Below are 23,663 nucleotides of genomic sequence, written 5' to 3' on the forward strand. Positions count from 1 at the left end.
GCGGATACTGCTTCAACCTATAGTGAAGTGCCTCTCTTTTTACACTGTGTATATAGGGAGGATAATATACAGTTTCTTTTGTTTACTGCTGACTGTCAGACATTCACTTGTATGATGGCTGAGTGACTGCTTTCTTCTTTCTTTCTAAGTTTTATTTCCCCAAAAATGTTATTCAAAAAATACCAGAGTATGTCATGTAACTTGGTAATGGGTCCATTAGTATGAGGGAAAGGTTTCGTAGTTATGGCGTATAAGTGAGAGCAGTAACCTGAATCATAGCCTGCGGCCATTTCTGCCATGCAACATGGTTGTTAAGTTTAGAGTTTCACACTGAGTGAGCATAAAAGGAGGGAAAAAAAAAATGGAAATAAGATTGAAGGTTTTGTAGGATCACTACTTTATTTCAGCCTTTTGAAGTATTCCGTACAAAAATAAAACAACAAGCAATGTCAAACATGTGCTTTATCTTTTATTATTTTATAGCCCCACAGAGTCAGCGTGAGATGACTTGACAGTTTGGTGTGTTTTTCCTTGGTGGATGACTTCATCTTTGCTGGCACATTGCCTGTGACGGTGAGATGGTTTAGAAATAGTTTGCCACCCTGCGAATAGACTGGATGTTGGGGTTCTCTGCCTGCCACTCCATGTGGGTGCAGTAGTTTCCTCTCTCCACGATGTACATGCGGCCGCGGTAGTTAGGCTCCTCATACAGCACCCAGCTGTTTGGGAAAATAAATGGATAACATTAAAATAAACTTTAAACAGTGAAGTGTTAAATATGCATGTAAGTCAGGGGATAGCATGTCTTTATGTCTGACAGAATTCTATCTGACTTGACTTATATAGTGTCTAAAATGAATGTTAAATGTTCCACACATTGTCTTACTTATTTTGTGTGGTATGCAAATAATGTAATTGTTTCTAAAGAAACATTTTCTTTTATATATATATATATATATATATATATATATATATATAAATATATTTTAGGGACATTTAATGGAATATTGTTTTTGGTGCTAAAATGAATTTAAAAAAAAATACATGTAATAAACAAAACATTTTTAAAAAAATTAAAGAAATAATAATTTCCCTGTTACTCTGGATAATTCACATTGCCAGATTAACAAGGACACTGTTTCTGGAAAGAGAGGCTGCTGTTGGGAATTTCTAATGCTGTGGCAAACAACATTATCGTTACATTATTCTTCTGTATTGTATTGCGATGAAGACCAAGATCTTACATGTGGACATCTATGTCAAGTCTTCAACAAACAAACAAAACGACTACAAATGGATGCATGTTATCCCCTCTCTTTCTCCTCTAATGTCTCCTGTTCTGTCTACAGAACAGGAGACAGACAAAAAGCCTTTATTGTCTCCGGACAATAAAGGCTTCAATTCCCCAAAAAAAGAAGAAAAAAAAATATTGATTGAACATATAGTTCAATCAATTTCACAGAAGTCCGTCATTGAAGTACAATAAACTAGAATATTCGAACACATGTTGTGACTTATGTGCCCTAAGCGGATCAAATGTAACTAAATGCTGCAGAGATACTTACGCTCCATCTCCGTAAACCTTGATGGAGTTGACGCAGCTCTTGGTCAGGCCTCGTGCTTGCAGGAACGGACAGTCGTCGCACAGCTCCACACACTGGCCTGAGAATTTGTCTCCCTCGAACAGCTCCATTCTGTAGTGCTCTCCATGCTGGGGAGGATAATGACAAATCCTCTCGCTGAGTTACAGTAAACATGTTTGCCTTCAACTCATTGCCAAGGTCTTCTCTTACAGGCACTGTATTGAGTGCACTAAAAGTCGTGCCTATTGAAATCTAAAGGTTAAATGTTCATAGAGGGCGATATGTATAGCCCACAGTCTACAAAGTATGTCTCAAGTGCTTTTAGTGATTTTCTTTCAGCTAATGGTATCAGTATGTGATTTGAAAACCCTCAAGCTATGCCTCTGCACTGCAAGAGCAATTTGTGCATTATTATAAACTAAAGTTATTAGAATGATTCTTTGATTTATCTGAAAAATCAGATGTGAAGAAATGAGCCCACATATATGCCAATCTGCCAGGCTTCTTTTCTTCTTCTTTTTTAACAACCAAATATTTGTCTGTCCCTGAGGTCTCTCTCTCTCTCTCTCTCTCTCTCACACACACAAACACTCTTACCATCCTGATTGGTCTGCAGGAGCCCATGTGATCGTTATGGGCATTCCAGCGCTGGAATTCGGGGTACTCTCCATGCTCCAGAATATACTGTTGGCCCTTGAAGTCTGGGTGGTCAAAGCAGATGTAGGCCCCGCTCTCCACGCGGACAGAGTTCACCCTGTTCATGAAGCCACGGTCCTGGAAGTTGTCGCAGTCGCTGCAGATCTCTAGTTTCCTCCCAGTGAAACATTTTCCCTCATAGAACACGATCTGTTTTTTTGGGGTTGTTTTTGCCACAACAATAAAGATTCAAATACTTTCCTACTAACAAATACTTGTATGGAAAGTGCTGCAAACAGTCAGAAAGATGCCACTCAACATTGTTAAAAGTTGGACCAGTCAGCTACATTAATGCCTTTGAGGCTGACATTTGTTTGGGATTCACAGGATTAAGTTTGGGAAGTTTGCCCAACCCTTGTTGTGGTACTCACCTTTCCTGAGTACTGAGACATTTTCCACTGTTAGTTGTTCCAAACTAGTCACACAGTCTAAGAGTGGAAAAATGTGGACGTCCAGATATATATGGCCAATAGAGAGGGTGGCGGTATCGCGAGGCAGAGGCAACAAAAGCACAACAATGGGGGGTTTAGACATTCTGCCACATGGACACTTTCCCTTACATGTGCCAGTGCTGATATTGGAGTTTGGCTCGAGGGGGGGGGGCAAAACAATAGAGGGGGAGAGAGATTTTGCTATGATTGGGCTTTGGGAGTGATGTTACACTGAGTTGGGGTTGCGGAATAATATTTTGGTGGTGTCCGGACAAGGGGAGGTAAGACAGAAAAGGAAAGTTTAAGCAGAGGTGAAAGGACATGTATGACCCAGTGCAAACAAGAAATCTGTCTTCTGACAAGTTGGGCATGTAATTGGGAAAATGTAGAAAAAACGAGGTGTGTTCCCAGTCCATGTTTGAGTTTTGATGGCTGCAGGATGAGCAGAGCAGCACAGACTCCAAAGCAGATTTCCCTCTAGATTTCCTTTACGGATCACTCTCTGTTGTAGTTTCTCTGATGCTGATCCAGATGAGATCCCTGGATCTTCTTAGACCTTGACCCAATGGAAATTTCCCTCAGTTACAACATCAAAGACCACCAGTTTTAAGGCTAGGCAGGTGGAGCAGGATACAAAACAGATACAAGCCTTTTTATAATATACTTCAGCACCCCCTATCTTTCTCACTCTCTATCTACAGCGGCATAGAGTGGACATGAAACACACTATTTGAAATGATTTATTCCACTTGAGTGGCTTTTTGGAGATAAGAAAGTACAACAAGCTTTAGCATTTACACTATAAAGCAGTCGATCAAAGCAATACGTAAAGTGAAAAAACATTTTATGTGTGTAGATTTAAGAATATGGAATTGGACTTCAGTAAAATCGAATCAAGGTAAAAAAAAAATCTGCGCCAAAGGACGTATGTTTGTCTTTTGGTGCAACATTTAACTTTATGTGTATGACAGCTGAGGGAGAGGGTTTCAGTCGTTCAGTCTCTTTCATTAGTTTGTGCTAGTTCAAGTCAATTCAGGCTTTGTTTTCGAGTCAATTCATGAGTCTGGAGCCAAGGTTAGTCAAAGAGCACTGAGCTAAAAGTATTACACCAAATATAGTTCAGACATAATCCACCTAAAGCAAACAAACTGTCCCTTTCACCAATATCCTCTTATCCTCTTAAGGTTTTAAATCCAGCTAATATAAATCTTTATCTGAGTCTGTGACAAACGCATATATTAATATCTGCAAAAGCCTCATAAATTATATACATTGTGGACAAAGGGTGGACAGCTCTTGCATAATGGAGGAATCCGAGCATTGGGAAACCCTGAACACAGTGTACCCAGGGTGAGTGAGGTGCTGAGCATATAGACTTAACAGAGAAACACCACTTAGTGGGACGTTACCATGACGGCCCAAAGTATGAACGGGTATAAAAAGAGGGAAGGAAGGATGAACACGTCTGAGTCACCGGCAGAAACGAAGACAAACTAACCATCAAGGTATGAGCACATGAAACAATATTTAATTTGTGTCTCTAACCTTTCAGTATTTTTTGAAATATGTTTTATCAATACAATCAATATTAGTTAGACTTTTTTTTGCCATATATTTGTTATCAGATGTCAATATCACTGTGCATACATAAAAATACTTTTATATATTTTACTGTATATTTCATTTATAAAATCGGGAGATAATCACCTCTAAAAGTAGACTTAAGAGTCTCACAGTTTCATGCTATGAAATCTGTAGTACTGGAAGTATTGTGCATTCTGTATGGTATATAATCAAATCTGTGCATTGTCTCTCATAGGCTGCAGTGTTGGACAGAGAGATGAAGTTGTTGATCTTAGCTTTAACTGCCGCCCTGCTGTTTACAGCTGGTGAGTCATGTCACTGATTCTCCACTGAATAAACACAACCTTTGCTGCTGTGCAACGGGGACGTCTGCTTCCTCTTTTAGTCTTTACTGTACAGGAGCACAATATCAGCAGACCTCTCCGACAATCGAAGACATGCTCTTCGTTTTGCGGCAGATTCTGTGATTCTTATCTAAGAAATTAAAGTCATCTGTGTGAGCACAGCATGATCGTATGTGGCTTCATGCACACCTCTAACATCTAAATAGATTAAATCTGACTAATAACTTGCAAGAGTTCCTGGAGAGATTCAGACAGAAAACACACTATGAGATCAGGCCACAGAGACAGAAACACAATGACTGCTTTAATGTTTGTTTTTTTGTGTTTTTTCAGGTGAAGCCCTGAACTGCCACCGGTGCGTCTCCAAAAAAGCTGGAGGAACCTGTGAGCTCACTGTAGAGACCTGTAATCCAGAGAAGGATGCCTGTGCTGCTGTCAGATTCCTCAGAGCACCACGTGAGTTTCTCTACATACTCAAGCTATTCTATCACTAACAAACACTGATTACCACACACTCAAATATGAATATTATCTCTGCTTTAAATTATAGTCAAGTCACAGGAGAAGTTCGCTGAATAAAAATATGTGCACGCATGGTTCCATAAGGTCATGGGCACTAATGGTGAAGTTAAGTTCTGAAAAATGTATAAAGAAAAAAAAAATAGCTTGAGACCTCTTGTGGCGAAACAGCACCAAGCATCGTAACATTCAGTAGAAAGTCAGCTTCATGTCAAAGAATGAAAACTGTTCGTCAGATGTTTGTGAATCATGTCAATATGTCAAATACTGTACATTGACTCTACTTTTCTGAAATACTTTTTCCTTTTTTTTCTTCCTTTCCTAGATGGCCAAAAGCAGAAATGCATGGCTCTGTCAGACTGCGAAATGCTGAAGATGAACGCTTACATTGACGTCAATTGCTGCACAGAAGACATGTGCAACAGCTTTTAAAATGACAATGAATTGGAGTATCTTTGAGGTGCAAACGCATGCGTGAATTCAAAACAAAATTTGCTCTGTCAATCCTTTCCTTTGACAAATAAAAGCAGTTTGACAAAGAGCGAGGGGACTGTTCTCATTCTTATCTCTTTGTAAGTTTTCTTTTTGATAGCCACATAAAGTCGATAGCAGAGTCTTCACAGTAGCGTACTAAAAACACCAGGAGTTAAGAGGATTCATGTTCAGGCAAGAGTTTCATTTTCAGCAGGTTGGGTTATTGCAATGGTCTTTTCTCTAGCGTCCAAAACAAAGGTACTTAGACAACTTCAGCTTATTCAGAGCACAGTTCTTAGGACTTTTGCACTGATCTTTGACTTCATTCATTAATTACTTTTAATATTGATCGACCAAAACCTACCTCAAAATTTGATCAGATTTGATTAACAGTGAGCAAACAACCCAACAACTGTCACCAGATCCAGATTTTAATATTGCTAAAATCCTGACTGTTGCGCAAGTACCTCTAACATAACCAGTGACATACTCGGTGTATTTTATCCTTATAAAGTTGTGCGTCTACTGTATTTATTAGTCTTTTTTTTTTTTATTCCCTTCTGTTAAGCAATTTTAATTATATTTCAAAGGTAACAAAATAAACATGCTCTGCGTCCCGGGTGACACAAATCTTACCCGTCAGCCAGTAAAAATCCACACTTGACCCTGCTTTACATAACCACTTTTTGCTTTAATGATTACAATCAAAAACATTTGTACAACATTTTCAACATTAGAAAATGGATGCAGATTTTTTTGGGCTGACAGTAAACGCTATGAAAACAAACTGAGGGACAGAGAAGTGGGTACTGCGTGGAGATTAAGTAGAAAAAGAGCTGAATCTATTGGAGGGACCAAACAGCTGGTGATGTATCAGAAGAAATGTCTGCGATAACTTATCCATTTTCAGAGCGTATGCATGGCAGACATGACATTTCTCTTATCTCTTGTTATCTAAAACAAGAGAAGGACTCGTTGACTATATGGAAGCTGCGTAATGAGAAGCTAAGATGCATCAAGCCATTACTATCTCTGGCCTTAGTTACAGTAGTCGTTATAACTGAGCACGGGAAAACATTTGTTTCTGATACACCCAAGTTCTGTGGTTTGCATCGGAGCCGAGCACAGAGATGGAGGAGGGGTGGATTGTGGGAAATAGAAGACAGGAGAACCGCCACTCATCCTTTTTTTTTTTTTTTTATCAAACACACAAAGAAAAATGAGGATGACAAAAGAGAATAGGAATTACTGATAAATAACAGTGGAATCAGAGCCATAAATAGACAGTATTGGATATTTAGGACCCTGGAGGGGTGGAGTCAGCTGAGGTGGAGGAGAACTGGCAGCTAGCCTTCAAGTAACGGGATATCCCAGTGCAGTGTCCTGTGTGTTGATTGGGCGGCTCTACATCATGGAGCAGGACGTTTTTCCTGGCTGCACGCCACCGTCCATCTTCTCTGCCTCCAGGATCATCCTGCGGAAAACTTCCACGGCTGTCTGAAAGGGAGCACACGCACAAACACACACACACACACACACACACACACACACACACACACACACACACACACACACACACAATAAAAAAGAGTTAAAGAGTTATTTACACATCCAAAAGACACTGAGCAGCATTAGCATTCATTTGGAGTCTCTTTCAGCGTTGGTTACAGGCGTTTTTAGATGGTTTTGTTTTGCCTAAAATAGCTGCCCGCTGTGGCTGGAAACAACACTGATTAGCCATTAATCCAAAATGATCAGCTGACAGACACCGACACACTGTAGCGCTGAGGGGAACTAGTCGGGTAATAGATCTCCTTTTACATTACACAAAGCCCTTTGATCCATTTGCAAAGTGATTGAATTGAATTGGCCATAAATTGTATGGAAGGGGATTTATATAGTAAACATCTCAAAGGAGGCACTGATTTGTTACTGAGATTTATTCCACCTCTTCCATAAACTTGGTGGAGAAAGACAGATTTAAACGAAATGCCGGGATATTTTCCAATGATGTAACTTGATAGAATCTCTTTGTTAGCGACTTCCTGCCTGGTAAACTCCCACGTCTTTCAAAATAAATGCCCTCAAAGTTTTCCGTTACAAATTTGTTCTTCAAGCGGAAGCCCAGATACACCTGATGCCATTCAGGAACCTTGACAATTTAATCCTCAAAATCATGCCAACTACTATGTATTACAGCACAGAATAAATAGATAAAAAGTACAAAATGTCATAAACAAATTACTGAATATGATCTCTTACCTGGTTCTCTTTAGCTGAGGACTCCATGAAGGCAGCGTTCCAGGATTCGGCTAATGCTTTTCCTTCTTCGCAACTGATTACTCTTCAGAAAAAAAAAGAAAACACAGCATAAAACATAAATAATTCAGAGTAAAGCTGCAGAGTTCAACCCAGTTCAATGCCTCCAGTGGGTACGGTATATTTGCAGGGCTACACAAACGCACACAGACAAGTGGAACTGTGCTTGCCTGGCACAAATGGCTTCCCCCTTCTTTTGGATCACTTGTGAACCAAATATTATCTGCTCTGTGTTTCCGTTTGTTTCCGTTTGTGCTAAACTCAAGTAATGTTGAGTTTAGCATTTCTGCCCTTTCAAGTGATGTCTGTGTATGCCTACTGTCCATGGTGGACCTAATGTACAATTAAGGCGCGTGTTAGGACATACCGCTCCATATGTAGGTCGTTCTTGTTTCCGACAAGCATAATTGGAACTCTGCATTAGAGGGAAAAGCAAAACGGCACGTTGTCATTTATGCAAGATATATCACTTACTTCTTGGAAGGCCTTGGCCAGCAAAAGAAGAAGAAGAAGAAGAAGAAGCAGCACTTACTGAACTTTTCCCACCATGTCCAATAGTTTTTCATGGATAACTTGTACAACTTCAAAGCTGGAACAAACAAGGGAAAAGTTTCTTCTTCAGCTCATTACACAGAACTTCATAGCGATTTGTTTGCTTTTAAAAAGAAGTGGAAGTACAATTATACCTTTTATTGGATGTAACGGAATAGACCAGAATGTAACCGTTGATATCTATGGAGTAGGTCTGTGGGAAGATAGAGTACTCATCCTATAGAGCAAGAAATAGTGAAGACATTAGTATGCAAAATTACAGGTTTGGAAGAGAAGAAATTAAAAGTACATTCTGACTAATTAAAGGGGAATACCACCTAAATTAAGAATTTAAATATGTTATTTCTGTGGACTAGGAAAGGTCAAAGAATATTTGTGAGCATGAGCTACTCTCTCACAAGTCGTGTCTAGATGTTAACCCACAATGTGCGAAACTCTTGAAGGATAGTTAAGGTTAGGCATTGAGCTTGAATGGTTTCGGTTAGGACAGGTCGTCGGGCAGCGAGTCTCGCGAGAGTTTTTGTAATTTGTGGGTTAACATCGAGACACGAACGCCTCAAAACCAGAAGCCAGAGAGCCTCAAACCGGCATCCAGTATAAAGTCTGGAGCTGCTCCATTGGGAGTTTAAGCACTCTAGCGTTGGGATTTGGGAGAGAGTTTTTCATGTTTCCAAATATCTTTTGGGCTCTCTTCGACAATAGGAATAGCATGCATGAATTTTGAAAATGGGCGTAGTTTCCCTTTAATGAAGCAGAATTTAGGACACAACACAATCATAACACATATTCAAACACAAATCAATCAGCATACCTGTCCTGCTGTGTCTACCAGCTGAAGATGGTACTCTTGTCCATTTATTGTGATCATTTTAGTAAATGCTACGGTTAAAAGAAAAAGACACATTAGATATAATAGATATTAAGAATGAAACATTTTAATGGATGGAGGGCAAAGATTTCCTTTTAAAATAGGACTGACAAATAGGGAAGATAGAACAGCATCTCTACTATACAGTGCTGTACTGCATCTTCATTACTCTACGTTTTCAGAGTGCAGATCTCTTTACGGATCCATTTTGGTACCACTGAGTTCATCCGGCACAAGAATGTCAATATGTGCCTGGAGATGGGTCACATTATCTACAGGACTTGAGGGATTGCACTGCGTGCAGCATCTCGCTGACACTCCACTTTATGCTAACCAGCCAGAGAGTATTTATAGACACGGACCACACACTGGAGAAACACAGGGCTATATGAGAGCGAACATGTCGGGAAAAAGACAGCCTACAGGTAAAGTTTAGACTCAAATCTCTGGAGTGTCTGGGAATATGTGTGTTTAGGAGGTTGATGAATTGCAGCGTGTTCATCTCGTTTGGCAAAATGTACCGTTGAAGCACATTCGAGCAGAGTTCACTCCCTAAGCCAGGGATTTTCAAGTTTTTTTCCACTTAAGTCAACCATGTTTAACTTTGTCCAAACACGACACCAGCTGACTTCTCGCTGGTGTCGTGTTTGAACACATTGGCTTAGAGGAAACATCACGCCCTGCTGGGTAACAATTCTCTGTTATCGTTCTTCTTCTTTCAGTGACATCATGTCATAAGAGTTATCAGGATGCACAGTTCAGATGTCTACACTGATGATAACTAGCAAACTTTACATGAAAACAAAAAGAAAAAAACCCCGGAGATTTAATGAGGCGGATTATTATGAGATGTCGGAGTTCCTTTCCCGTCCATCAATCATCAAGCTCAACATGATGACTGTAGCTTTGAAGGGAAACATGTAAAACGTAGACACTGTATGTTTCCAAGACAAATTTCTTCGGGACAATAAAGTCTTAACTTGTCTTATAATTACACAATATTGATATTGTGATTCTGTATTAGAGCTGCAACGATTATCGATTACCAAAAAAAATCATCTACTATTACGATATTCGTCGATATTAAGTCATTGTTTTTGTAGATAAATTGCCAAAGATTTTATAGTTCCGGCTTTTCAAATGGGAGGATTTGCTGTTTTGTATCATTGTTGGTCAGTGCTAATTTCTGACATTATATAAAACAAACAAATAATTGTTAGTTGCAGCCCTGCAGTTTATGATGCATGAAAAACTCCTATTGTGATATACAACCACCTGTTATCATGGGACCGTGATTCCATACTTAGGTCAGTTGATGACAACGAAACCGTTTTCATGGCAACTGAGCAAATTCGTCCCTAGAGGAAGGCCACAAGATGTAGCTGAAAGCTTTGAAACACGGGACAAGTGGACTTTGTGATGATATTTTATTGTTGAACAATTGTAATATTGATTCTAACAATTGTTTTATTTGTATTTTTTCATTTTCAGAATTGAGGTTTTAAGGATGGAAGGATAGAAGGATAGGTTGTTCAGATTGTAAAACCTTCTGAGACAACTTTGTGATTTTGGGCTCTATAAATAAAACCGACTTGACTTCGTATAATCGAGAGCTTTGACCAACAGCCTGATAATCAAACATGACTTTACACATGATTAACCGATGAATCACAGCAGGAAATGTGTCTCGCACATTTGCATTTAAAAAGAGATGCATATTCAAGTGTCAGGATATTTGTCAGGGGTGGGCCACTTCGCCTGAAGACTACATCTGCTAACGTCATAAAAAACTACATACACTTCTATGAAATACAACACGAGGGTCAAAAAGAGCAGAGGGACTATACTAAATGCAGTATTGTGTATTCAAGTGTGGCTGTTGTTCAGACTGTCATCTACTCGCCACTTACTGTTTTCTATTGTTGGATCATAGGAGTCCACAAACTGGCCCTCCACAAACTGAATTGTCAAGGAGGACTTTCCTGCAAAACACAAAAGGAATATTGTAAACAGGGACCCTTTACATGTCGGAATATCATTGGAAACGTGGAAATCAATAGTTAAAAGCTTCAAAATATTGGTTTGCAGTCCCTCACAACTAGTGTGCATCAATCGAGGACTGTGAGTGACTCAAGCTTAAAGATGACAAAATGACTTATGACTGAAAACCACATTATAAAAAATAAAATCATCATCAGAATATGAGTGAAACCTAAAATGACCTACCAAAGCCTACACAATTAGCAACACAAACATATGTATTAGTACCATGGGATTAATAACGTGTGTTTTATTAGGTAGGTTTGCTGCCATAAACACAAGCCTCTGTGGTAATATTACAGAATTTAGCGTCAGTGCTGGTATGCTGGCTGGGCCTATAGTCGCTCTATCTGCGTGTGCCATCTTGCCATCGTGCACATCCTTTACACCGCATCCGAGGTGCGCTCCTTTGGATTCACATGATATGAAATGAACCGCACAGCAATGCGTCAAATCCCGCTGGTCCTTCAGGCCTTTCACAAAGCATGGCGCTCACTAACCTGGGTTCGGGTCACTGATGGAAACGTATCAATAAGGACGGTCAGAGTTAAATAAATAAATATCTACATCTATATGTATGTTGGAACACATAACGGGAGGCCTCATATGATAAAAACCCCGCAAGGCCACGTCTCACCTGGTGGCGCTCCATCGTCCGCTGTGAGATGGTGCACCGCTGATCCTCCCTATAATTTAAGTCTAATAGGCTACGGGAGGCGTAAACGACTCACATGATGGACTTAAATTGACACAAAAGGCCGCTGGAATTGAGCCTCAGCGTCTTATCCGAGGCCCTTAAGATACCATCCCACCCACCCCCCCATGCCCCCCTCCCCAACCCAACACCTCTTCCCTTTTGCGTCGTCGGGTCGGGACTCACCTACGGATCTGTAGCCGAGGATGGCGATTTTTCGTGATTTCGGCTGCGGCATATCTCGTCCTGGTTATCGCATCTAGTCCTCGGGGTGTACCGCAACCTCCAACCGGAATGGCATCCAAATTCAAGGCGTGGAGAGATTCGACATACAGCCAGATGACAGCAGGAGTCCCTCTTCTTTGCGCTTCTTCTTCTTTTTTTTTTTAAAGATGATCTTTAAGTCCACGGCCTGGAAAAAGAACGTTATTTCAGGTCATATATTTAAAAAAGCATGGAGTATCTATAGGTCCTCAATAACTGCGTCACTCCCCTTTGCGATGTAATGAATTAGTAATTACTGCTGCGTCCTAATTGGCTACACGCGGGGCGAAGGAGGGCACCGATGCCTGTTGTAAAACGCTGATTGGATGAGACGGCTGCTCGTCAAGCGGTCCTGCCCGCGCTCTGGAATGTGATTGGCTGCTACACGCGCTGTGGCGTGCCAGCTGGTCGGGTGCAATGTCATTCATTTCTGTCGGGCCAAGGAGCAGGGCTACTGGCATTAATGCTCCAATTAAGACGTCGTTATTTGTATGTATTTAATTTTTCTCCACGGACACACTGTAGTAATTCTGTAGTGACCCTTAGAGAGACAAAATAAGTCGCTACAAATATATAATTCATCATACAGTTTCCATAGTAGTCCTATATAGTAGTCCTATCACCCTGAATGACCCTAAAATAAGATCACTATAAAGTCTTTATTCACCATCAACGACACATCAGCATTCTCCATAGAAATATAGTATTCAGTGGTGGAAAGTGACTAAGTACAGTTGTCATTGTTCTTTATGTTCATATTCTTCGATTTATATTTATATTGTACATAGTAGTTAAATGTTATGTGTTTATGCTTAGTTTCTCTATTCTACTTTGTTGTCTTTAATGTCCTTGTTTTTATATTTTTCTCGTTTATTTGTATATTCTATGTATGTACGTTGAGAGCAATGTGAAAACCGGAGTTAAATTCTGTGTTTGCGTCAATAAAGCTGATTCTGATTGTGATTGTGATTACTGCAATACTGTACTAGAGTACAGTTTTGAGGGACTTATTTTCAGTTTCTGCTACTTTATACTTCTACTCCACTTTGTGTATTTGATGACTTCAGTTACCGAGCTGTCCCGTCTGTTTTGTCATCCCCAGGATGTGGCATCTAGCTGTAACCAGCTGGGTAAATGGAAAGAACACACTCACACTGCAGGGCTTCAGTTAAAAAGTGAGATGATACTGTCTTTATTTTGTTTGTTTTTTTTATCTGCAGTGAGCTTTAGACTTGGATGGTGGGGGTAAAAAAGTAAAAAGTACTGGTGATGGGAAAGTATGGTTTACATTTTTTACTACCTTGTGATTTGCAAGTGCCTTCATCATTTCAAGTGTTTATTGTGACATTTTTTTTAATTTCATAAACAGTGTGAAATTCACAATAAACACTTGAAATGATGAAGACACTTGTAATTCACAAGGTAGTAAAAATGTAAACCATACTTTCTCATCACCAGTACTTTTTACAAATCTATTACCAGGACACAGTTGTCTTGAATGTGTGTAAGGTCAGTAGAGTTATTTTTTGATACTTTATTGACAGGAAGACAATGCCATTTCTCCAACAGACTTCCAGGTTAATGATAGACACACCCTTCACCAGCAGTACTTCTGAAACCCTCTCTTTACTTTTAATGTTCATTTCAGGTCTTGGAAGTGGAATTGATTGTACTTTGTTGTCTAGTCCAGCCATCCCTGAAAACAGAAGACACACAAAATCAGAACTTAAAAAAATGGCAATGTCTTTTCATAACATACTTCTTTTTTCATCAGACTTCAATTTAACAAGCAATCATTGGAATATGAGGCTGATAATGAAGTTAAAAAAATTGACCAAGTGTTGAATTTTCAGTGTATTTATTATTATTTTCTATTATCAGCCCTCTTGAGATTGAACAACACTAGTAGGTTCCCTGAATAAGAGCTCACAGAGAGGTTGTCAGTACACTTTCTAGAATTGTGATTTATGTATTTTTAAAGGCTGCCATATTGTGAAGTCCTTTAAACTGTTGCTAATTACATTAATCAAAGATTGCTGGAAGATGAACTGTAACTCACAAGTCGTCACTGTGCAGCAGCAGTGATCACAAAGTCTTCACCAGGAATCCTCCACATACACGTCTCCCCTTGTTCTGCATCAAAGCCATGCAGCATCTGCTTCTCCTGGGCTTTTCCCCAAAGTACGATTTCACTCTCATCCGCTAAGATAAGTTAAAATTGAAATTTAGTTAATTCCCCATTAAATGGCTGAATAATAATCATATTTGGTCGTACCGTTCCTTCAGTGACATGACTCATGTTGGAAGTAAGTATTAACAAAACAATGTTATGATGAGAGAACTAGAGGTACAATAAGGACAATATGATCTCATAGCACAGAACCAGTACACAAAACCAATATTTTGGGAATTCTACCAGAGGACTGGAATAAAGCTCTTCTTCGCCTACTCTCACGTTAGCCAGTAGATGTCCCCATAACACCATGTATACCTCCCACAGGACCCACTTACACCGCCAGAGGACCGTGTGTACATGCTCAAACTATTATATATTTCAACAGAAACAGCAGCGTATAATTATTGTTTATTTCCATCCATCACTTGTGTTTGGTTCAAACTGACTACGCGCTGTTCCAAACAGTGTAACACTGTACCTCAACAACCTCACATAAATCAGACTACACACATCCCTGATCATCTGAGCTGATAGTGTATTGCGTTATCGATGTTAAAATACCCAGGTCTTAATATAACTGTGGCCTTAAACCCAACCACAGGCATGCAACAATACCATAGACCTCAATTAGTGGGTTAAGCCCATAGGCAGACTCGAGGAATTCAAGGCAGGCGTGGCGAAGGTGGTGGGATGATGAGAGCCCTCTTTGCTTTTGAACTCTAATGTTGTGTGTCAATCACTTGCTAGTAATGCACAAACACCGATGATGCACTCGGTAAAATAGATTTTTTTTCCCCTGAAATTCTATAGTTTTTTTCCACACATCTTAAATGCCTATTCAGAGAGTTTTGCAGCAAAACTCTTGAAGTAATTATACACTCTCTCAAAAATAGCCCATAGACATAAGGGTGTGCAGTTTTTTCATGCCCTGTGACCAATGAAGTCCCCTGTTACCCTGTCACGTCCTGGGCTATTACTACTTAATCACAGAAATGTCCAACTCCCCGTCTGTAAGACCCAACTGTTTTGCCTCCACACACACTTCTCAGCACTGGAGACGAGAAATCACTGGTGTCAGCAATAGGCGATTTGTTCTGCATGACATTGGGTGTCAAAAAAAAATGAAAATGGCTGAAGGGTGCCTGCAATCACTGGACACACACACACACACACACACACACACACACACACACACACACACACACACACACACACACACACACACACACACACACATACACACTCATGCACATGAACTGCTGTCACTTTCTCTGCTTCTCCCTCTTCCAATCTCTCTCACTCCTTCTCACGCACACACACACGTACACACACACACACACACACACACACACACACACACACACACACGCTCTCAGGAAATTATGATGACCAAGAATAGGTCACACTGGTAATACAGCCATGTTCCAGCCAGGGATTACAGTGCGCTGACAAAGGCCAACAATAAATACCCCCTGCGAGAACAACAGGTGTCTGACAAGATTGTTTTACTTTAATAAAAGGCTTAGTCAAGCCTCAGAGAAATAATACATTAAGCTCTTTTAGACATGTTGGCCTTTCGTAGCTTCATCTCTTCTGATTGGAAAACTTATTTTTTCACCCCAACAATTAATTTCACAGAATCTCACGTACATCGTGATGGACACGTGATTAAGACGCTTGATCTTAAATGTCAAGGGGTCGATATGTTTTGCAACGAACCACGTTGCAGGTTAAAAAATTCACTTTAGATTTGCAGCCTCAAAATGTCTTTAGCTATGCGAGCCAGTAGACATGCAGCTGGAGCTCGTGTTTCTGAACCCTGGGTGTGTGGCACCGGCGCCAGCCTCTTTCAACTCGCTGTGAAAGCACCCCTGGCTCTGTTAGTATGCCAGCCTGAGCGCCAGCGGAGCGAGTCAGCCACATCCTCCAGCTGGGTCTGTGCCACCAACGGGCACCTGGACCCACTCGCAAACCTCATGAAACCCAATGCATATTTAACCCGGAGGAACGCGTTCGTGTGGCATCTTAAACCGGAGACGCTGCATGTCTGCATGGTACCTGGAGGACACCCGTTGCACCTTTATTTCATCCATTTTTGAGACTTTTTTTCTGCCTACTGGGTGCAACGCAGCCTTTTTTAACTGGCAGATTCACAGTTCAGGCTGTGCCTCAGCTGTTGGACCGAGTCCAGAGTCACACAGGCCTGAAAGACAGCCATCGTTATCCAACTCTCACAAGGTGTCATTGTAGGGATCCAATGATTACCATATCAGCACCACATGAAACATTAATGTCTTGCTGGCAGTGATGGCCTGGCAAGCATCCTAATTTCTAGAACAGAGCTTGTCAGATCCTATTGTTTCAAGTTTGGGTGACATGAGCGGAAAAGTCATCAGTGATGGAACTCGTGATGAGACCGTGCTGTCACATGTGGTCCAAATAAAAAAACGTTGCAATATGGGCTTCTCCAACACACCTGACACACCACTAAAGCCCAGTGCATGTATTGTAGACAATACACTTGCATCATTCTCATTCACTTCAACATATGGGCAGCAATTCAAGATGGCTTTCTGAAGTAATAATTGTGTTCGCGCCAAGTCAGTCCCAGACTCCATTTGCTGGCCGTGCATCACATAAGCAGTCAAGCCACAAACAGAGGGTACTATCTGTGGGCCGTGGCTGTCTGGACTTTGGGACCTTGTCAGAAAAATTATAAAGTATAAAGGATGACCTCAGCCATGTCAAATGAGCAACACCATCCGTTAAATGTGTTTGAAACACAACGACAACAAATAATAATAAGGCATCTGTGAAAACTGAGTCCAAAATGTTGGACACAACCTGTTTCAGCTTCTCCCCTCCGGTGGGCGCTGCGGAGCACTAAGCACCAAAACAACAGGCTGTAGATGATTAACACTTAACATTAGTCGGGTGAGGAAAAATCTGTAACTCTAAGCAATCACTTTATCTGTATATTGTATAGTATATATTTTATAATCTAAATACACAGTTTTTCAGCATGTAAATATCATCACTGTCAATATAAATCTAAACATGTACTTTCATATACAGTATATTAGCAACCTGGGACATTAATCGTTCCATTTTTACACCAGCACCCTTTGCACTATTGTCTCACTGTTTCCATATTTCCTTGTGTTGTTTATCTTGTTCAGCTTATAAACATTAAGAAAACCACAACAATGTCCTTTCATACTGTATATACACATACTTGGCCAATAAAACGGATTCTGATTCTGATTGGATGCACTCGTAAAAGCTAGGAAGTGGCTTTTAATTTATTTCCAAGGTCAATAACAAACTGTTGCAGTGAATTATATTTCTTATCTCTTTTTGTTGTTGTGCATTTGATTGTTTTGATTCATCCAACTTAACTTCCTGTGTTTTACAGTATATTTCCTGTGATGGTTGGAAGTACTCTGGTAAGGCTACTACCTGAAGTTTCACTAAGATACTATTTTCCATTGGCGGTCTGAGGGGAGTGGCCACATGGTGGCTGCAGCCCGGGCCCACGAGCAGTAGATGCCTCGCAAATTAGCTGGCATCAGGCTCCGTATCTGATGCAGGAGGAGGAGGAGTTCATTACTGCCACTCTTAGGTCTCTGCATGAGCTTTCAGGGCCTGACCAAGTAAATCAATGGACCTCATCACCATCCCAAAGCATTGACGGGTTATCTCGTCATGATTACTGTACAACTGCACTCGCTGTACGACTATTTTCGCTTCACACTCAGTGGCCTGTAGGAGAAGCAGTGAGCAGGTGAGACCCAGATAGGCCGCTCGGCGGTACTTCATCACCCCGCTTGTTGTTGTCACAGCTACAATTGGTTTGTACACCCCATCTGCTGCATCAGCAAAGTCGGGACTGATTTGGTCACTTTGGAGCCCAGTTAGCTTTGCTCACTTGCACTTCCTCGTTGATTCCAGCCCATCATTACAAATGGTATCTTTATGCGGCGGAGTTAACCCGGATAGCGCTCTCCCCCTGGGTGCCTTTATTATCTATTCGTCATGTTGTCCCAGTTTATCTCAAGATGAATCTGGCTGCTTCACTACAGATCTAACTACAGATACCTGGCGTGTGGCCTGGGGAGAGAGATTAGGAGATTACTAGATACTCAGCGGAGGTGCTTGAGTTAGAGTTGATACGGAGGTGAAAAATATTCCAAGAAGATGCAGAATGGCGACGAATCTGTGTTTGTGCTCTCTTAGCACCAATTTGTCTTCACTGTAGGCTTGAATATATTAAAAGTGTCTTGATAAATAGTCATTACCACAGTGACAATTTGCACAAACAGCCAGGGGCAACCTCCTTGTGTCCAAACTGGTAAATAAATGAACATTTGAATCATTGCAATGAAATGTTGTTGGCTTCGTGTTAAGCCTCCAAGCTGACTTGTTGGACACTCCTTCAAATTTTCCTCCCCACTAATTTGCATTGCTAACTAGATCCTTTGTGTCACCTGGAGATCTGGGTAGAGCACAGTTGCAGCCAATTTCCAGATGGCAATTTAAATGTGTGACATGTCCTCAATTTTCGACTAAAATGCAGGGCTGCTTCCACAGACTCCATTAGCTTGGGTGATGCGTGCGCGTGCACAAATGGAAAGTGGAAAGTGTCCAGTGGTGTGAATATTCACATCTGCACCTGCTGAATAATAGACGATTATCTTCTCAGGTGGCTCATCCGCCCCATTCACATGCTCTCTCCCATTTCATGGCGCTAATTTTGTCTGGAATACCCAATAGGCTTGCAAAATGCATATTTCTTGTCTCTTAGACCTGATCTTGTCTTGTATTCTGTCTGAAGAGGGAACATATTCTTCAATATGAGTGCTGGCTTCAGGGAGCGTGACTGCACTATAGACTCTAAAGAGCCTCAGGTCTTGGCAGGTACTCCTTACATTTCAACAGAGGAGAGACACCCACGGCAAATTTGGTGGCAGCGAGGCCATATATCATCTGTCATCGCCAGGAGCCTCCACAGTAATGAACAAGTAATAATGGTATATATCTTGAACTTGAGTCTCTAAAGGTAGCTCATCCAGAGTCATTATGGTGCCACATAACCAGATGAGCTTTCTCAAATGAGACCATTTTTGTCACCCCGAGGACTGGAGGGTGTAACTGTTCTCAGAGTGAATAACTCATCCTCATTTGGTGCTAATGGGACTCCGTATTAAGGTGTTGTGTGTGAATGCGAGAGGAATGGTAAATCCCATTTTCTTGTAATTCAAAGCTCAAGCTGTTTCCACACATCTGTTCCTCTGGTAGAAAGGAAGATTCATTTGGAGAAAAAACAACAACAACAACATGCACAGGATAAAAAAGCAGCCTTAAATGAAGATTCATGCCTCACAGGATTATGACGAAGTGCTAGGCGATGGAGTGTTATGGGGAAGTATGTCATGATGACATCTCTCTGTCACAGAAATGAGCCCATTCGCTCTTTCCATTCATCCACATACCCATCTAGCTTCTCTCCCACCCCCTCCCTCCATCCGTCAGTCCATCTCAGCTTTTTTTTTATCAGGTATGGCAATGCTACAGTTAATCCATAATGATTGATATGCATACGAAGCAACGGGTTTCCTGCATATTTGACAGCATGTGTTCTGAGCCTCATGTTGCCACTCTGGGGATGTGTTTGCACAGGGAGGGAGATGCTCTGACGGTTACAGCTGAGGTGTCATTTTTCATGTAAATAGAGGACGGCAGGATATAGCGATCCTGCTGTTTGTGAAATTAGCCGCGGCACACATATACACAAGAGCAGCACAAACTGAGGGCTGTATAAAGACTTTGTGATAAAGTGTCGGCCAGAAGCCAGTTTCTACACAAAGTTACCAAGATATGAAGGCGTTAACATTTAATGTAAACTGTCCGGAGAGACATGATGCACAAGCAGCTGCCTGAATAGGCAATGCACCCCAACAGCCCCCCAAGAGCCCGACACCTCCAGTGTCCAATTCAGCAAACACATGATTCAACCTGTCATTCATAAGTGCTGATGTAGCCGTGCTCAGAGCAGAGCCACCGAGTCCCCAGAGTTGGATATCGCTGCTAACTGTCATCCAAGTACTTTGATTACTGGGCTGGGAGACGAATGATGACTATGGCCACTTTATGTCCTGGTCAGACTCTATGATTCTGTCGAGGAAAGTGGATCACGTCCAAGGTCCCATTTACACCCCTAACATTTATATAACGTGTTCACGGCGCATGAATGTAGACCTCTCCTGTTGCAAAAACTCTGTTAATCATTTGAGTGACACCGCCTTAGGAAACGATTGGTGCCATGAAAACAAATGTGAATTACGATGTTTATTTTGAGAAACTAAAGTCAATTTCTGTCCTTATTTGACAAAATTACAATTATATTTGTAAGTTTTTTTTACAATGATTAGAGAAGGTTACACTTTATTCAACCTATTCACCATTTCCAAGCAGTTTTATCATATTTAATACATTCATTATAACACACTGTTATCTAGTTATAAGCAGATATTAGGTCTTTTTGAGTGTTTATTGATAACGTTGTCAACAACTTGAACATCCATAACTGCATGCTACAACAGATAATGTCTGACAGTTTAATACAACCCACCTTTAATTGTATAAAACATGTCTTCATATGAGACGTTATGATAGTTGAAAATACTGTACATTAATACTTAAAATGTCATAGTTGTATTTGCTTATAATTCTACAATTACCGTGTTTATATAATACAATATAAAAATGTTAGATAGATAGCTACAGATAGATACAATAACTAAAACAGACTAAATACAAAATAAAATTAAAGAAGAGTGTTACAGAGTACAATACTTAGACCTATAAATTAGCAGGTTGGCACAGCAGCCAAGTGAACACGCTGTACTGTACATGCTGTACACGCTGTACACTCTGTACACGTCTATTAAATGTCTATCTGTGAAGCGAGAGGGACCCCTCCTCTGTTGCTCTTTCTCAAGTTTATCAGAGGTTTTTTTTTGTTTTATCTGAATTGATCCTGTAAGGGTAGAAGGTGTCACATGATTGTAAAACAATACGGACACACATTTTTGATTTGGAGCTAGAAAAGACTTGACTTCACTAAGTGTTTAGCGCCTGTTGCCTGACAGCAAGAAGGACCTGAGTTCAAATCAGGCTAGCTAGAGCCTTACAATGGGCAGTTTGCATGTTCTCCTCTTCTCCTGTTCTCGTGGCTTTTCCTCCAGATACTTTGGTTCTCCTCCTACAGTCCAAATGGACAGTGGTGGAGGAAGTATTGACTGCTCTTACTAAAAGAGGTACTGCACACCTCTAAACTACATGATATGACAGTATTCGGATGAAACAACATCTATGCTGGTTTAAATATTGACATATCTTACAAAATGTATTTAAAAAATGGCATACTATGGGTTCAACATTGTTCAACAAGCCATATACCGTTGTAAATCAGCCCTGAACCTTGCAAGACCAATGCTGAGATGGAGTCGACCATTTGGGACCAGTCTACGTCATGAAATTTGCTCTGAATTGTAGTGGAATATAAGTATAAAGTAGCATGAAATGGAAATACTCCCTGTAGTACTGTAGGTGTTAATGTCTTTTTCTGTATGACTCTGAATGCCTCTCAACAGATGCATGATGGGATATCTCCACCACCCCGTGGCTGTGGCCTGATCAGGCAGACATGGTAGAAAGTAATCACATTACTCAAGCTAAATAGAGAAAAAATTATAATATTCTAATCTTTTGTTCTAATTTGACATTTTAAAAAGAAGTGGAACAAATATCATCCAGTACTTAGAGAACTTTTTAGAGAAAAAGCGTGAAGAACTTTTTGCCTCATTGTGTGAGTTGCTTCGGGGAAAGACAAATCCAAAAATGCAAATGCTCTACAGTGTACGCTTTTACATGAAGTGAGATTCTCCCCTCGGGGCCACATGAATGAGATTTTGAATAGCAGTAGAGTTTTCTTGGAACACTGGAATGTTCTATAACCTTTCGCACTTGAGATTAAACCAGCTCATGTCTGTGCATAGGGTTCCACTAATACCTTTAAGAACTGCTTCTTTTTTGAGATATGATTCAGTGTTTTAACGGCTGCCGGCTTGGTGGCATATTCAAGAGATCATGCACAAAGGTTCAGTGGCCGACACGGCAAGAAAAAAGTATGAAGAGATTATGGTCGCCCCGCAATGGTATGCCAAATATCTGAATTATTTTAAGTGTGAAATGCAATGCACATAGAGAAGATAGCAGGTGTAGTTAACAGAATAATGTGTTCCACGTGAGCACCAATGTATTTCTGTGTGTTACGCTATGTGATCATGGCAGTAACGTCATCTGATTGAGCTCACACCGTATCCTATCCGCAGCGCTGCCCTGCAGTAGTGGGAGGGGAGCAGGGTGCTATCTGTGGACATGCAAAGTGACAGGACCAGCTGGGGTATGAAATCCAGTAAGGCAGGCAGTTGGTCTGGGAGAAGCAGACCACGAGCCCCCATAGTGCTCAATTACAGCAGCCTGCAACTCAACTCGGTGAGAAAAAAACTCAGTGTAACTGCTGCCAAACATCAGCACTTCTACGACAACCTGTAGAACTGATCATGCTCTGTGTGGCTGTTTCAAGAACTTTGGAGATCAATCAGCGGCCATCACCTTTAGCGATCCTCTTATTGTTGGTGATCAGCTAATCGCATGCTGACATCTTGTTATAGGCGACAGAATCAACAGCACTGCGGGGACGATGGGTGGTAAGCAATCTCGCAGTTTCTCCAACAAGGAGCTGAATGAGGTGAGTGTTAGTCAAGGCAGGAAGGGTGCTGGGAAAGACGACCAGCCCAGCCTGTCCTCGGCCGCCGAGAGGATCCGTAGACACACCACGGTGCACTTTGGCTACAGCACCCTCAGCCTGGCCATGCGAGCCCTCGATGAAACCCCCTCTGAGCTGTGGGAGCTCCGGGAACTACAAAAGCTAAACTTATCCATGAACTGTTTGTGCTCTCTGCCCCCTGCCCTGGGCGCTCTGGAAAATCTGGTGATCCTCAACTTGTGGGGTAACAACCTGTCCAGCCTCCCCGCCGAGATCAGCCTCCTGA

General features: G+C 41.1%; 4 protein-coding genes across 4 annotated transcripts in view; 2 read left to right on the top strand and 2 right to left on the bottom strand.

Moving 5' to 3' along the window:
* Window positions 1–395: 395 nt before the first annotated feature.
* LOC137865894 (gamma-crystallin N-A-like) lies at window positions 396–2,813 on the bottom strand. Its single transcript, XM_068701445.1, is given in 5 exon segments — window positions 396–719; window positions 1,566–1,711; window positions 2,181–2,429; window positions 2,651–2,680; window positions 2,682–2,813. Coding segments are annotated over 5 exon segments (693 nt in total). The 3' UTR covers window positions 396–583.
* A 1,305-nt stretch (window positions 2,814–4,118) lies between these two features.
* On the top strand, window positions 4,119–5,698 carry ly97.3 (lymphocyte antigen 97, tandem duplicate 3). The gene is made up of 4 exons (XM_068738238.1): window positions 4,119–4,215; window positions 4,530–4,599; window positions 4,972–5,094; window positions 5,483–5,698. Exons 2-4 carry the CDS (start codon window positions 4,551–4,553, stop codon window positions 5,587–5,589), a joined length of 279 nt encoding a protein of 92 aa, XP_068594339.1. The 5' UTR covers window positions 4,119–4,215; window positions 4,530–4,550; the 3' UTR covers window positions 5,590–5,698.
* Window positions 5,699–6,301: 603 nt separating this feature from the next.
* Window positions 6,302–12,613, bottom strand: rheb (Ras homolog, mTORC1 binding). The gene is made up of 8 exons (XM_068701742.1): window positions 12,291–12,613; window positions 11,281–11,352; window positions 9,314–9,381; window positions 8,637–8,719; window positions 8,483–8,539; window positions 8,318–8,365; window positions 7,894–7,975; window positions 6,302–7,128 (listed from the first exon to the last, which is right to left on the bottom strand). The coding sequence occupies exons 1-8, from the start codon at window positions 12,340–12,342 to the stop codon at window positions 7,036–7,038; spliced, it is 555 nt and encodes a 184-aa protein (XP_068557843.1). The 5' UTR covers window positions 12,343–12,613; the 3' UTR covers window positions 6,302–7,035.
* Window positions 12,614–23,107: 10,494 nt separating this feature from the next.
* LOC137866017 (leucine-rich repeat-containing protein 30-like) overlaps window positions 23,108–23,663 on the top strand; it is a 1,181-nt gene continuing 625 nt past the window's right edge. The window contains exon 1 of the mRNA XM_068701646.1: window positions 23,108–23,663. This exon is cut by the window's right edge and continues 625 nt beyond it. Coding sequence (XP_068557747.1) covers window positions 23,312–23,663 — 352 coding nt within the window. The 5' untranslated portion in view covers window positions 23,108–23,311.

The sequence above is a fragment of the Cebidichthys violaceus genome, unplaced genomic scaffold (genome assembly GCF_023349555.1).
Source record: "Cebidichthys violaceus isolate CVI_PGR_0920_01 unplaced genomic scaffold, fCebVio1.0.p SCAF_8, whole genome shotgun sequence".
Lineage (NCBI taxonomy): Eukaryota > Metazoa > Chordata > Actinopteri > Perciformes > Stichaeidae > Cebidichthys > Cebidichthys violaceus.

Coding starts and splice junctions, on each gene's coding strand:
- ly97.3 (XM_068738238.1), top strand. CDS start 4,551: ATGAAGTTGTTGATCTTAGCTTTAACTGCCGCCCTGCTGTTTACAGCT. Junction 4,600..4,971: donor CGCCCTGCTGTTTACAGCTG/GTGAGTCATGTC, acceptor GTGTTTTTTCAG/GTGAAGCCCTGAACTGCCAC. Junction 5,095..5,482: donor CAGATTCCTCAGAGCACCAC/GTGAGTTTCTCT, acceptor TTCCTTTCCTAG/ATGGCCAAAAGCAGAAATGC.
- rheb (XM_068701742.1), bottom strand. CDS start 12,342: ATGCCGCAGCCGAAATCACGAAAAATCGCCATCCTCGGCTACAGATCC. Junction 9,382..11,280: donor TGATCCAACAATAGAAAACA/GTAAGTGGCGAG, acceptor TTTTAACCGTAG/CATTTACTAAAATGATCACA. Junction 8,540..8,636: donor TCCGTTACATCCAATAAAAG/GTATAATTGTAC, acceptor TGTTTGTTCCAG/CTTTGAAGTTGTACAAGTTA.